The sequence below is a fragment of the Cervus canadensis genome, chromosome 31, assembly GCF_019320065.1.
Source record: "Cervus canadensis isolate Bull #8, Minnesota chromosome 31, ASM1932006v1, whole genome shotgun sequence".
NCBI classification, from domain to species: Eukaryota; Metazoa; Chordata; class Mammalia; order Artiodactyla; family Cervidae; genus Cervus; species Cervus canadensis.
Genome location: NC_057416.1, coordinates 2,798,648 through 2,814,923, shown reverse-complemented (window position 1 = coordinate 2,814,923; position 16,276 = coordinate 2,798,648). Strand labels below are relative to the sequence as shown.

The 16,276-nt window shown below is 38.5% G+C and overlaps 1 protein-coding gene across 1 annotated transcript in view; it reads left to right on the top strand.

Moving 5' to 3' along the window:
• Positions 1 to 16,276, top strand: part of CSMD1 (CUB and Sushi multiple domains 1) — a 2,005,298-nt gene that overhangs the window by 1,416,059 nt on the left and 572,963 nt on the right. The window contains exon 8 of the mRNA XM_043454305.1: positions 10,396 to 10,483. Coding sequence (XP_043310240.1) covers positions 10,396 to 10,483 — 88 coding nt within the window. The remainder of the gene's footprint in view (positions 1 to 10,395; positions 10,484 to 16,276) is intronic.

Genomic DNA, 16,276 nt, shown 5'->3' with positions numbered 1-16,276 from the left:
TTCTAAGCATTCTCTTATTATGTAGTATTACTGTAAACACACATTAATAATTTTGAATAATATATTATAAAATATATGGTAGATAAACCATTTATATTATAATATTAAAATTAAATATTGTCAATATTTATATATTTAACTATTTTATACAAGCAAATAAGTTATTAACATATATTTGGTTGAATATTTATATCTATTTAATATTTATTTAAATTAATTTAAATTTTAAAATTAGTAACATGAATACATATATAAGCAGAAGTGAAAACTAAATAATGTATAAAATGTATGATACATGCTGATATCATTTACATTTACTGTATTAGTCAGTATTTACTTAAATACAAGCTTCTAAAATCACTTATAAACTACTATGAGAAAGAAACTTTCTATGGGTGCTCATTACTAGATAATTAATATTTCCTATTTTTTAAATCTAGTAATTGACAAATAAGGTTTTACAATTTAAATGCATTACCTTTAAAATAAAACATTTACATACCTGCATTTAAATGTAAATATAAACTAATTTTATATATTCATATATATGTATAGAGGCCTGCAATCAATATATATATGGATAGAGATAGATAGATATATATAGTCCTGAAATCAATTATACTGTACATTGACTTTGAGCTTTTTCCCCCTTTTCTCTCATATTTCAGGGTTATTATGCTAGTATTTTAGATCCTATGCAAAATAGTAATATTAATTGACCTAGTCACATGCTGTCTTTTATGTTAGAAGACCAGGAATGATTAGGTATCCTATAAGACATCTCTGAGTAGGCCCTAAACATTATTTATGAGTCCTCAGTCCAGAGTGCTTACATTTTCACAGCGACCAGCGCAGAAGCGACAGGCAGGAAACCCCAGGCTAAGGCAGCTCGGTCCTCAGGTGGGGTCAGTCTGCACCCGTGGGGCCAGTGGAGGTCTGAGACAGCTCCTCTGGGTGCTGCCAGGATACATCTAGTAAACATTTCGGAGGATGCTGTGGAATTGTGCAGAGATGAGCACCACTCTCAGGGATCTTATAAAACATACCGTGCTATTAATTTGTACCAATTTTGTACTAGCATATTCTTATATTTATTTTTATTTGAATAGCAAATAAACACCTTGGTTTACCTTGAAAATGCATAAAGGAAATAATCCCTCTCTGAATATTTATTGGCTGCCATAGTGATTGTAGCAGTTGGAGGATGATTATTAATATATCACATATAAGAAATTTACTTGGTCTTCCCTCTGTTGGAAAAGCAATTAATTAAAAGAAATGTTAAATGTTCAATGTTAAAGAGAAATAAAAGCTTAACAGTGAGAGAATTTGGAGTATTTAAGATTACCTGGAGCATCAGATACTTGCAGTTGGTAGTTGGAATAATATTAGAAAGACAGAAGGTTTTGAATGCTGGCCAAATAGTCTATACATATTGTACAATAGAAAGCAGATAAAATTTGCTTGAAAGAGCTTCTCAATAATGCATTTATTATATTAGCATAGTTTATTGCATTATGATATAAAAATAAATTACATTAAACTAAGAGAGAGTTTAAGATAATGGCTTTAACTGGAAATAAGAGAACTCAGTAAGACCAAAATATAAAAATTATGATAGTGGGCATTCAATTTTTAGTGTCTTAAAAGTGAAATAATTAAAGTATGCAATGATGAAAGAGAGAGAGCACCCAGATAAAGATGTATGACATTGTATTAAATTAAACACCTTGAAAATACAGCCTAGATGCTCACAGATAAAGCCAGTTGTGTGTGGGTGTTTCATTCAGTTCAGTTCAGTTGCTCATTCACGTCCAACTCTTTGCAACCCCATGGACTACAGCACGCCAGGCCTCCCTGTCCATCACAAACTGCCAGAGTTTACTCAAACTCATGTCCATTGAGTCAGTGATGCCATCCAACCATCTCATCCTCTGTCATCCCCTTCTCCTCCCACCTTCAATCTTTCCCAGCATCAGGGTCTATTCAAATGAGTCAGCTCTTCACATCAGGTGGCCAAAGTATTGGACTTTCAGCTTCAATATCAGTCCTTCCAATAAATATTCACGACTGATATCCTTTAAGATGGAGTGGTTGGATCTCATTGCAGTCCAAGGGACTCTCAAGAGTCTTCTCCAACACTACAGTTCAAAAGGATCAATTCTTCAGGACTCAGTTTTCTTTATGTGTAAATTCTCACATGCATACATGACTACTGGGAAAACCACAGCCTTGACTACATGGACCTTTGTTGGCAAAGTAATGTCTCTGCTTTTAAATATGCTGTTGAGGTTGGTCATAACTTTTCTCCCAAGGAGTAAGCATCTTTTAATTTCATGGCTGCAGTCACCATCCGCAGTGATTTTGGAGCCCTCCCAAAATAAAGTCTGCCACTGTTTCCACTGTTTCCCCATCTATTTGCCATGAAGTAATTGGACTGGATGCCTTGATCTTAGTTTTCTGAATGTTGAGCTTTAAGCCAACGTTTTCACTCTCCTCTTTCACTTTCATCAGGAGGCTCTTTAGTTCTTCGCTTTCTGCTATGAGGGTGGTTCCATCTGCATATCTGAGGTTATTGATATTTTCCCCAGTAATGTTAATTCAAGCTTGTGCTTCATCCAACCCAGTGTTTCTCATGATGTACTCTGCATATAAGTTAAATAAACAGGGTGACAATATACAGTCATGATATACTCCTTTTTCCTATTTGGAACCAGTCTGTTCTGTGTCCAGTACTAACTGTTGCTTTCTGACCTGCATACAGATTTCTCAAGAGGCAGGTCAGGTAGTCTGGTATTCCCATCTCTTTCAGAATTGTCCACAGTTTGTTGTGATCCACACAGTCAAAGGCTTTGGCATAGCCAATAAAGCAGAAATATATGTTTTTCTGAAACTCTCTTGCTTTTTCAATGACCCAGCAGATGTTGGTAATTTGATCTCTGGTTCCTCTTCCTTTTCTAAAACCAGCTTGAACATCTGGAAGTTCACGATTCATGTATTGCTGAAGCCTGGCTTGGAGAATTTTGAGCATTACTTAACTAGCATGTGAGAGGAATGCAGTTGTGCAGTAGTTTGAGCGTTCTTCGGCATTGCCTTTCTTAGGGATTGGAATGAAAGCTGACCGCTTCCAGTCCTATGGCCACTGCTGAGTTTTCCAAATTTGTTGGCATATTGAGTGCAGCACTTTCACAGAGTCATCTTTCAGGATTTGAAATACCTCAACTGGAATTCCATCACCTCCACTAGCTTTGTTCATAGTGATGCTTCCTAAGGCCCACTTGACTTCACATTCCAGGATGGCTGGTTCTAGGTGAGTGATCACACCATCATGATTATCTGGGTTGTGAAGATCTTTTTTTGTCCAGTTCTTCTGTGTATTCTTGCCACCTCTTCTTAATATCTTCTGTTTCTGTTAGTTTCATACCATTTCTGTCCTTTATTGAGCCCATCTTTGCATGAAATATTCCCTTGGTATCTCTAATTTTCTTGAAGAGATCTCTAGTCTTTCCCATTCTATTGTTTTTCTCTATTTCTTTGCACTGATCACTTAGGAAGGCTTTCTTATCTCTCCTTGCTACTCTTTGAAACTCTGCGTTCAGATGGGTACATCTTTCCTTTTCTCCTTTTCTTTTTGCTTCTCTTCTTTTCACAGCTATTTGTAAGGCCTCCTTGGGCAGCCATTTTGCTTTTTTGCATTTCTTTTTCTTGGGGATGGTCTTGATCCCTGTCTCCTGTACAATGTCACAAACCTCCATCCATAGTTCATCAGGTACTCTGTCTATCACATCTAGTCCCTTAAATCTATTTCTCACTTCCACTGTATAATTATTAGGGATTTGATTTAGGTCATACTTGAATGATCTAGTGGTTTTCCCTACTTTCTTCAATTTAAGTCTGAATTTGGCAATAAGGAGTTCATGATCTGAGCCACTGTCAGCTCCCGGTCTTGTTTTTGCTGACTGTACAGAGCTTCTCCATCTTTGGCTGCAAAGAATATAATCAATCTGATTTTGGTGTTGACCATCTGGTGATGTTCATGTGTAGAGTCTTCTCTTGTGTTGTTGGAAGAGGGTGTTTGCTATGACCAGTGTGTTCTCTTGGCAGAACTCTATTAGCCTTTGCCCTGCTTCAGTCTGTATACCAAGGCCAAATTTGCCTGTTACTCCAGGTGTTTCTTGACTTCCTACTTTTGCATTCCAGTCCTGTATAATGAAAAGGACATCTTTTTTGGGTTTTAGTCCTAGAAGGTCTTGTAGGTCTTCATAGAGCCATTCAACTTCAGCTTCTTCAGCATTACTGATCGGGGCATAGACTTGGATTACCATGATATTGGATGGTTTGCCTTGAAACAAACAGAGATCATTCTGTCATTTTTGAGATTGCATCCAAGTACTGAATTTTGGATTCTTTTGTTGACTATGATGTCTGCTCCATTCTTCTAAGGGATTCCTGCCCAAAGTAGTAGATATAATGGTCATCTGAGTTAAATTTGCCCGTTCCAGTCCATCTTAGTTCGCTGATTCCTAAACTGTTGATGTTCACTCTTACCATCTCCTGTTTGACCCCTTTCAATTTGCCTTGATTCATGAACTTAACATTCCAGGTTTCTATGCAATATTTCTCTTTACAGAATCAGACCTTGCTTCTATCACCAGTCCCATCCACAACTGGGTGTGATTTTGCTTTGGCTCCATCCCTTCATTCTTTCTGGAGTTATTCCTCCACTGATCTCCAGTAGCACATTGGGCACCTACCGACCTGGGGAGTTCATCTTTCAGTGTCATGTCTGTTTGCCTTTTCATACTGTTCATGGGTGTTTCACTATCCATCCATTAATCTGAGGTTCAAAATACTTCAGATCGACCAAAAAAAAAAAAAATACTTCAGATCAAAGCAATGTGTTTTTGACAACTGATTTCTATGTAAACTACACATTTGAAACCCTAATGTTGAGATAATAAGAATTTATTATCAAAAATGCCAGCAATTCTTGTTTCACCTATTTCTATGTTGTTGTTCAGTCACTCAGTCATATCCGAATCATTGTGACCCCATGGACACAAAGTTGTGTCCAAATCTTTGTGTCCTTCACCATCTCCCGGAGTTTGCTCAGACTCATGTCTGTTGAGTCGGTGACGCCATCCAACCATCTCGTCCTCTGTTGTCCCCTTCTCCCCCTGCCTTCAATCTTTCCCAGCATCAGGGTATTTTCCAATGAGTTGGCTCTTTACAACAGGTGGCCAAAGTATTGGAGCTTCAGCTTCAGCATCAGTCCTTCCAATGAATATTCAGGATTGATTTCCTTTAGGGTTGACTATTTTGATCTCCTTGCAGCCCAAAGGACTCTCAAGAGTCTTGTCCAACACCACAGTTCAAAAGCATCTATTCTTTGGCGCTCAGCCCTCTTTGTGGTCCAACTCTCACATCCATACATGACATTTGAAAAACCATAGCTCTGACTACACAGACTTTTGTTGGCAAATGAATGTCTCTGCTTTTTAATACACTGTCTAGATTTTGTCATAACTTTTCTTCCAAGGAGCCAAGCGGTTTTTAATTTCAATGGCTGCAGTTCCAGCATCTGCAGGATTTTGGAGTCCCAAAAATAAAAGTCTGTCACTGTTCATTGTTTCCCATCTATTTGCCATGAAGTGATGGAAACCAGAATGCCAATGATCTGAGGTTTTTGAATGTTGAGTTTTAAGCCAGCTTTTTCACTCTCTTATTTCACCTACATCAAGAAGCTCTTAGTTTCTGTGAAGCTTGTCAGTATACGCTTATCATTCTGGGATCAAAATTGACAGCTGGTAGAGATGGTGCATATATTCAGTAGAAGGAGAAAAATACCAACAATTCTATTATGCATATGAAAATGTCCCATGTGATGCTGTTTAAGTGAAAACAACCTTGTTATACCTAAATGAAGGAAATTACTACAATACTGAAATATTGTTGAAATGAACATTTAATCAAGGTATTGGTTTTTGAGGAAAGAGTAATACGGATGCTTCATGCTTACTGTGATAAAGCATCTTGCAAATCAAAAAAGGGAAATGTCTTAAAAAGTAGGTTTTGCTTTTTATTTCAGTAAAAACCTGAGTCCATTAAATGTTGAAGGAACAAATGTCAGTGTTGACTTATTCAAACTGATTACAGCAGAAAAACCTGAGGTTCACAGTATCTCACAAACACATATGCCTAGCATGGGGTTTTTGACATCTAAAGGTCATTGATACAGTGGAGATATTGCTACCTGAGGAATTTCAACTAGAATGTGTTTTGTGTAACAAGGTTCCTGATTGTTATGCAACTAGAAACATATGTCACCTCTCTGAAAGTTTAAAATGGTTAGAATTAGTCTCAAAATTAAACCAGCTGAAATATGTCTTTAGGTTTCTAAAGAAATAAATATCAACAACAAAAATATGCTATAATAAGTTATAGGAGCAGTATCACTAAAATGTTTGAGTTTACTTTAATGACTTCTTTTTTGGATTATTATCCAATGATATATTAATATAAACTAAATTTTAACTTTGAAAAATGGCATCTTACATGAAGATTTAATATCCGGTCAATTCATTGTTCTGGTGCTCTGAAGGTGGCTAATGGCCTCATGTGGAAAGCCTGTGAATCTGGTCTTTTTTACTGCAAGAAAATTGCCACCAGATGGCATTTGAACTAAAGCCTCATGGTTGGGACCATATGGCTTCCCAAGTGTATGCTTGACTGGGAGATAACAGATGAATACACCTTTTTCCTTTACTTTTTGGTTCATTTTTAATATAAAAGGAATTTTATTATTAAGAATTTAAAAATTATTTTTAAAAGCTTCACTTTAATTTGCAAAGGCCTTTAGCATACACTATCTCATTAGCTTACTGGAGCAAATGTAAGAAAAGAAACCTGGATGTATAATCAACTGAGTGGTAACTCTGACCTCAGTTCTTTCTTGGAAAATGGGTTTGACATTATCTCCTCATGGAAAGGTTGTAAGGATTCAGTTTAAAATGTGTATAAATGATACTCGTAGTTTCCTAAGGTTAAATTGGCTTTAATTTAATCTTAAGTAAGGTCTAATTTTAGATTATCATCATCATCACTCTTAGTACTTTATTTCTAATTACCTCTGATTGTTTCACTAATGTAAATCTTGTCTCTGCCAGTTTATTTGTTTATGATCTCCTTTTTCATAGAAGTAATTTGTGTATACTTCTTTTGTGTTGATTGCTTCCTTTCCTAGAGCACCAGTCTAGCTATATAATTTGTTCAAAAAACAAATTTGTGTTGAATTTGAATTGACGATCACGAGACATGTCCTCACAGACCAGGATAATTTTCGCTACCGAACCAAATGTGTGTCCACTCACCCGTGTGAGGTAAAGCCAGACTACTGACACTGTGTTGTGGTGAAGGAAAGTGTAGCATTTATTGTTGGTGCCAAACAAGAAGTCCTGACGGCTAGTGCTTAAAAGGCCTGAACTTCCCAAAGTCTTTCATGCAAAGGTTTTTTTTTTTTCATGCAAAGGTTTTTAAAGACAGGGTGAGGGGAGAGGGGTTGCTGGGTGTGTGATCAACTCATGGACATTCTTCTGATTGGTTGGTGGTGAGGTAATTGGGAGTCAGCATCATCTACCTTCTGGTTCCAACCAGCATGTACTTGTGGGCCACAGGCAGTTAACCTCTTCCACCTGGTGGGTGGGGCTTTCAGCATCTTCAAAGCAGCTCAAAGGACATGGCTCCGAGTGTTATCTATCTCTTAGGAGGAACGGAAGGTCCTTGACTTTGTTTAATGGCTAATGTATTATTATTTTGTCTTGCTTGACTGTTCTTCTTTCTTCCTACATTTCCTCACTTCTCTAATTTAGTTTGTTATTTTGAACTTGGGGAAGACTTAAGAGGCTCAAGTATTCTACAGACAAGAAGGCAGAGGACGTGGACGGGGAGTCTGTCCTGGGAAGGCCCTGTAGGGCCCAGCTCGGTTACAATTTAATGGGAAAAGCATGCTCCTTACTGCTCTATATACCTCATAGGAACCTTGTGAGGATCTAATGAGATAGTGTAAAAGCCAGCATGCTTTGAAAGAGTCATTTGATTATGTATACATTAATGTAATTTCCACATTTTAAATCTAAATTCATTCAAAGTCTTTTACAAACTATCTGATTTGTATCTGTTCATCCATGTGTATAATTTTACATCTTAAATTACTATTAGTTAATTATGGGTCATGAAACTACCTATTGAATATTCCAGTTTTGATTTTAAATTCTAAGGTTTTGACTAAAGTTTAATATATTTGTTAGTATCTATAGCATGTGTCCTATGATATTTGGTAAGATATAATTTGACAAAATTAGAGTTAAAATGATGGTAAGCACAGGAATTCCTCTCTTTTGAAAATGTTTCTCTGAGGCATCAAGACCCTGCAGATATATCACCATCATTCTTTGCAACTTTAAGCTTCAGTTTTGAGAGGTGTTAATTGTTAATGATACAGATAGACTGGGTAGTTGAGTTTGAGGGACTCATTATTTTCTTGTACATAACCTGTCACCACGGATTTCTATCATTATCCTGTTACATGCCTATCTCTGTTTCAGAAAATCAAACATATTTAACGTTTATCTGTCCGTTTTTTTGTTATCTTCCTGCCATCTGCAAACTATTCAAACTTAACCTGTTTCATTCACTACTCTCAAAGACGTCCAACTAAATACTCTTTTTTTTGAATAAGTAAGCAGCTTTGGCATTATCTTTAAAAAAAGATCCAGAATATTTTGAGTTGATTTGTGTGGGTTCCTTCAATTTGTCATTAACTTTTTTACTACTATTCCATGTGAGGAAAAACAGAGAAGATATAGAGGTAGACCTTTTTAAACCTTTAAGTTGTTGATAGTTCAGTTGGTAAAGAATCTGAAATGCTGGAGACCCCAGTTCAATTCCTGGGTTAGGAAGATCCACTGGAGAAGGGATAGGCTATCCACTCCAGTATTCTTGGGCTTCCTTTGTGGCTTAGCTGGTAAAGAATCTGCCTGCAATGTGGGAGACCTGGGTTCGAACTCTGGGTTGGGAAGACCTCTGGAGAAGGGAAAGGCTATCCACTCCAGTATTCTGGCCTGGAGAATTCCATGGACTGTATAGTCATGGGGTCACATAGAGTCGGACACAACTGAAGACTTTCACTTTCACTTTACTTTCGCTTTTGACCAGTGTGATACGCTAAAATAGTGAAGTAAGAACCACACTAATGTGGACTACTTTCTCTATAAACAGTGATAGCCATTCACCTTGAGGAGGATGACTTCATTTGACACAGTAGTAACTGTTTTCACTTGAGCAAATGTGGGAGTTATATAGCTGACGATGGCAGAAAAAAATATGGTGAAAGTTAAATTCTTTATTGAGGCTTGAAAATCTATTAAAGCTAGAATACTTTTAGAAAATAAACTTTAGAGATATTTTAGTAGACCACTGACTACAGATTCAAAAACCTGTACTGTAACAAGATGTACCAAGAATTACAAATTTGAAATTCAAACATGATTAGGTCGAGAGTGAAAAAGAGATGATCACTACTAGCTAACAGGAAGGTCTTCCCAGAAGCATTCCTGCAGGCTTCCTCTCATGTGTCATTGAACTGAACTGAGTCACATGATCATTGCTGAAAATTTCTTGAAAGAGAGCATGTCGCCTTGATTGGATTAGACTACTCAGATAGTGGGATGGTTACTGGAGCAGTGGCCACTCTAACAAGCAAACAAATACTTTAAAAACTAATCTATGATTGTACAACATCCTAACATGAGGAAAGACTGTTTATACACAGATTCAAATAATAAATCAGTACACTGCACAAGAAGATTGTTATTTGTTTAACTTAATTGATAAGCATTCTTCATGTCTATAATAAGTAATTTTATGTGAAATATCTCTTAGATATAGATCTAAATAGACGATAGATGTTAATAGATATAAATATAGGTATAGATCTTAATATATCTTCATAGATAATTAACACTTCCATTTCATCCATGGAAATGAATGAAAGCTATCTTCTATATAAGCTAAGCTATTTATGGCATGATGCTCTTCCCACCCCCCCCCACCATGCTATTAATTGTAAGTTGTCATAAATGTGATCTTAATGAGAAAATCTTAATTGCATTAAGACTTCTTTAGTAGAAGAAAGAGTTCCAACCAAAGATTGTTGGCCTCCTCTGTAAAAGTCTGTTTCTTTAAGAATAAGAGTGGATTTATTTTAATCTAGCTTAACTATCTGAATTCTTAAAAGAAATCACATGTTAAGGCGGAATCATGAAAGAACCAAGTCTGTCTAATATACTGTCATTACGTGGTTATTTTCTGAGCAGTATCATAATGTTTCTATTACAGTAACTCAAGGAGGTGTTGCTTTGGTCTCCGACATGTGTCCAGATCCTGGGATTCCAGAGAATGGCAGAAGAGCGGGTTCAGACTTCAGGTAGGAGAGAGTATTTATTTCCATAGCACGTTACTTCCTAACTCTTTATCATTTCACCCTGTAGTTTTAATTATCTTACCTTTTGATTTAAAGGTGCAACTCCTCAATTATCATGCAGCTATAATATCTGCAGAGTTCTAAAACACATTGCGGTGGAAAATCCCAGATATTCCAGAGTCTGTTCCTTTCATTGTATAAACCAGTATTGACAATCCAACTTAATGGGTCTGATCAAAATTTGTGTACAAGAATTTTTTTCTGATTTTAATCTGCTACCTTCCCATATAGGTTTTCCTGGTAGTTCAGTGATAAAGAAAACACTTTCCCGTGCAGGAGACACAGGAGACGTGGGTTCTATTCCTGGGTCAGGAAGATCCCCTGGAGAAGGAAATGGCAATCCACTGCAGTATTCTTGCCTGGAGAGTCCCGTGGACAGAGGAGCCTGCTGAGCTGTAGTCCATGGGGTCACAAAAGAATTGGAAACAACAGAGGAACTAAACAACAACACCGTCCCATGAAAAGAAAATTTTTAAGTGTTAGTCACTTAGTTGCCTGACTCTTTGCAACCCCATAAACTGTAGCTCTCCAGTCTCCTCTGTCCATGGGATTCTCCAGGCAAGAATACTGGAGTGGACTGCCATTTCCTTTTCCAGGGGATCTTCCTGACCCAGGGATTGTACCCTGGTCTCCTGCATTGAAGGCAAATTCTTTATCATCTGAGCTAATTCTAATGCAGTTCAGTTATTGTTTAAAAAAACAGATAATGAAAAATTTAACTATAGTCTTATAATTATTTCATTAAGTAAACTTTTATAATAATGAATGTGAGTGGTGGCAATCAATGCAATTTATGAAGAAAATGTTATGATTCATTTTATTGCATTATGATTAGTACAGACTGCTTTATAGTTGTTACATTATGAATAAAGTAGTGATTATAATAGTGATTTCTTTTTAGATTTTTGTCTTTAATTACTTCAATAAAGTGAACATTCTCTAGTTTACAAGATGAGTGCTAGTATTAGGGGTAAGCTGCAAAGTCAAAGAGTAAAGGGGAGCAAGAGCAAGTTTTTCTTCCTTATAATCTCATTATTTTTTAAAAAGAAACAGAAAAAGAGAGTTGAGCCTGCTAAAGTGAGCTGAAAATTGAATGAAAGCAGTGATACTTTTAGAGAAGGAAGAAGAAATGTTATTTGGTGAAACTGGAGTAGCAGTGTCTTTTTTTTATGACTAGAGGAAGTAATAAAATTGTCGAGTGACTGTAATGAAGTTGGTAAGATGACATTATATACACACACACACACATATGTATATATATTATATACATACACACATATATTTTACATGAAAAGGAAACACAAGCATAGTAGTGCTACTGAAATACTTTTGACAATAGCATTGTTCATGTTTTAAATGGAATAGACAACTGGAATGGTTACCATTGTTGACTAAACATACACACACACACACACACACATAACTTGAGGGTTGTGAGTTAAGTTTAATTCGGGGCCAAATGAGGACTGCAGCCTGGGAGACAACACCTCAGATAGCTCTGAGAGACTGCTCCGAAGAGGCAGTGGGGGAAGGTCAGTACATAAGATTTCAGCGAAGGGGGAGTTCAATGCAATCAAATGCTTACTTTGCAAAACGTTCTCTGTTAGTCACAAGGAACTGATGTCACCGTGAAGGGATTTAGTGTTTTTCTAGATATGAAGAGATGCAAGGACTGGGATTGTCTGGGAAAGTTGTAATTTCTTGGGTTCTGTCTCACCGCAGCAAAACTTTGAAGCAATGGATGGGCTAGTGTTACAGCTCAGTTTTATTAGGAAAAACAAAGGCTGGTACAGCTTCTGAGGAGTGAGGGTGGGCAGACCCAAAAGACCCAAGAAGAGAGGCCCCAGGCGGTTTTGGCTCCTCGTTTTGTATGTTTTTTTTTCCTCCCCCTGGGCCTGCCCTGTGTAAACTGGGCTAGCCAGGAGGGCTGCTTGTTCCACCGGAGATCCTCACTCCCGCCCTTGGACCTTCTTTTGTCCATTTTCGTGGGCTTTTCCTTTCCTTGTCTTTTAGCCGTTTTGAACTCCTTTTCCTATTCTAACTACCTAACAGGATCATGAAATCAGTTCCTGAAAATATCTAGCTATCTAAAGACCAGCTCCACGGGATTCGCTGGAGCACAGAGTGCCTCACGCCACCCTGAACCCCTCAGGGCGCGGGGGTGCTGAGGGTCAGCGGCGGCAGCAGAGGGCTCAGTCTCCAGGGAGGCAGGTGGCAAGTGCCCGGGCTGCCGTTGCTCAGCCCCAGGCGACGCTCTTGGCACGTGCCAGTTTGTAGCTGATGCGGTTTAAGTGTCGCAAATACTGAATATACCTTAAGGTCGTAGTATTTTAGTTCAGGTTCCTTTGGTGCAGAGCCTCAGATAGCGACTCTGAATTGAACTTTTTGGAAAAGTGCCCTCTGGTTATGGGGAACAGAGAAAACAGGATAAAGAGAATAGAAGGCTGAGCAGGAAGTTGATTTTAACTAGAGATTAGCTTCCATCCCAATCCAGGGGGAATTCCAGGGGACAAATGCACAAATTATCCACTTTTTCTGCCCATTGCCCTTGCCTTTCATCATTAGCTTCCTCCATTAGTGCCAAGGAAGTTCTTGGAACAAATGTAGGTTATGAGCAGTTATTAGCACCTCAAGGGGTATGCTGTGTCCTGTATGTTGTGTCTTTTTGGGTGTGGCAGTCAGCCAAGAAAGAAAGCTACTGATTTCAAATGTAAAACAGCCACCAGTGGAAGGCATTCAGGAACATGATTAATTTTTAAATGATGCAAATGGTTCAAATCTGCAGTCTTGCTAGAACGCATAGAGCATTTTTGTTCTAAGGATTCCTTTCTTATCTTAGAAGTAACCTTCTTCTTTCTCCCTCACCCAGGAAAAAAAAAAAGTGTTCTCCAGGCCTTGCTTCCAAAAAGCCTTATACATCTCTCCACTGAGTTAGAGCAGTAAATCTGCATTATTGTTTTACACACCATCTTCCCCCACCCAGCTGAAGGATAGTTAGTGCCTTTTTGTCTCTGCCTCCTTGGTGACCTCCTTGTCACCGCCTTGGTGACATAAATAGTTAGTGGCTGATGCAAAGGAACTCCAAGGGTGTTTTCCAAAGCACTTGTTTATGAGAGGAATTGCCCATTCAATATGCTGTCATCCTTGGAACCCAGGGTCTATTTGGTAGAGCTCTAGTTTAAAACAAAGCAAGTTATCTGACAATTTCAAACTGTTCAAATTGTACCATATGGTAAAGAGAGCCAGAGAAACTGTTGAATTTTCAAAACTTAACAAGGAATTCAGAAACATCCAGGGTCAGTATCTATTTGGCACAAGGGCAGGAAGAGATTTACTTAGCATGTGAGGTGACTGTGCTAGCCTTTGCTCTGTCTCATCCTTCAGTTCAGTTCAGTTCAGTCGCTCAGTCGTGTCCAACTCTTTGCGACCCCATGAATCACAGCACAACAGGTCTCCCTGTCCATCACCAACTCCCGGAGTTTACCCAATCTCATGTCCATCGAGTTGGTGATGCCATCCAGCCATCTCATCCTCTGTCATCTCCTTCTCCTCCTCCCCCCAGTCCCTCCCAGCATCAGTGTCTTTTCCAAGGAGTCAACTCTTCTCATGAGGTGGCCAAAGTATTGGTGTTTCAGCTTCAGCATCAGTCCTTCCAATGAACATCCAGGACGGATCTCCTTTAGGATGGACTGGTTGGATCTCCTTGCAGTCCAAGAGACTCTCAAGAGTCTTCTCCAACACCACAGTTCAAAAGCATCAATTTTTTGGCACTCAGCTTTCTTCACAGTCTAACTCTCACATCCATGCATGACCACTGGAAAAACCATAGCCTTGACTAGACGGAACTTTGTTGGCAAAGTAATGTCTCTGCTTTTTAAATATGCTATCTAGGTTGGTCATAACTTTCCTTCCAAGGAGTAGGTGTCTTTTAATTTCATGGCTGCAGTCACCATCTGCAGTGATTTTGGAGCCCAAAAAAATAAAGTCTGACACTACTTCCACTGTTTCCCCATCTATTTGCCATGAAGTGATGGGACCAGATGCTGTGATCTTAGTTTTCTGAATGCTGAACTTTAAGCCAACTTTTTCACTCTCCTCTTTCACTTTCATCGAGAGGCTTTTTAGTTTCTCTTCACTTTCTGCCATAAGGGTGGTGTCATCTGCGTATCTGAGGTTACTGATATTTCTCCCAGCAATCTTGATTCCAGCCTGTGCTTCTTCCAGCCCAGCATTTCTCATGATGTACTCTGCATATAAGTTAAATAAGCAGGATGACAATATATAGCCTTGATGTACTCCTTTTCCTATTTGGAACCAGTCTGTTGGTCCATGTCCAGTTCTAACTGTTGCTTCCTGACCTGCATATAGGTTTCTCATCCTTGGAACGGCCTTATTTCTGCAGAAGTTTAACTGAAGATGAGCATTAGCCACTGGAGTTTGTTGATGTGTCTGGACTGGAAGCCAGGCTGAGTGTATGCCTGGCAGGTCAAGGCAGGGGTGTGATGGCCCCATCTAAAACTGTCAGTCTTTCATGTTCTTAGTTTTCTGGGGAATTTCTACTCTGTTTAATTAATTAGTTGGTTAACTGTCTCCGAGTTTATGGCAATCAAATAGCATGACAGCTGAGAAAATCATTTGAAAGATTACATTTTCTATAAAAATACCTGTGTGTGAATGCTAAGTTGCTTCAGTCCTGTCCAATTGTGTGAAACCTTATGGAGTGTAGCCCATCAGGCTCTTCTGTGTGTAGGATTCTCCAGGTAAGAATACTGGAGTGGGTTGCCATGCCCTCTTCCAGGGAAATCTTCCCAACCCAGGGATCAAACCTGTGTCTCTTAAACATCTGCATAGGCAGGCAGGTTTTTTTTTGTTTTTTGTTTTTTGTTTTTACCACTAGAGCCGCCTGGGAAGCCCCAATAAGCCCCATACTATAAGCCCCATAATAAGCCCCATACTATCAATTAAAAAAATATAGTCACAACCTGAAAGTAAAGAGTTATTTTATTTGGTGGGAATGTTTGGGACTCCAAGCCTGGGAGAGAGAATTTCAGTAGCTCTGAGAAAAATGCTCCAAGGAGGCAGGAAGGGGAGTTAGGCCACATACAGGTTTGCAAAAACAGGAGCAGGAATTTAAGGAATTTAGCACTCTTTGTATGGGAAGATACAAGCCCCCCACCCCCACCCCAGCTCACTGAATTCCTTCCTTTTATATGCACCTCAGCTGTCTAGAGTCAGTCTTCTTTGCTTGTTCACCTTGCTTCCTGCATTCCCCCAGCCTCTCAGCAGTCACCCTTGGGGGATGGCAGCACCCTCTGGATTGCAGTTTTGAGAACCCTCAATCACTTTTGGAGGCCAGAAATCGGTGATGGCTGACATGTCTTGTTTATTAATATGGCAGGAGATATTTTCATTTCCCAGTCCCTCCCCATGGTTATAAATTCCACTATATTTGCAAGACATTTCATGACTTTTTTTTTTTTTTTGATCCTAGGAAACTGTGAGGTTCACCCCAGATCAAGTGAACATCCTCACTGAAATGTCACTTGAGGTGTTCATGTCTGGATTAGGCCCATTGAGAAATAATAAAAGATTCTCAGATTCCTCTATCTTCTAACCTAATAGGATCCAGGAGATATTTCCCTTGTTGCCTCTTCACATAACTAGAATCACAGTATTACAATTATTCTAATTATAAATCTGATCTATTTCTTGGTTATACATCATATAATACAAAAG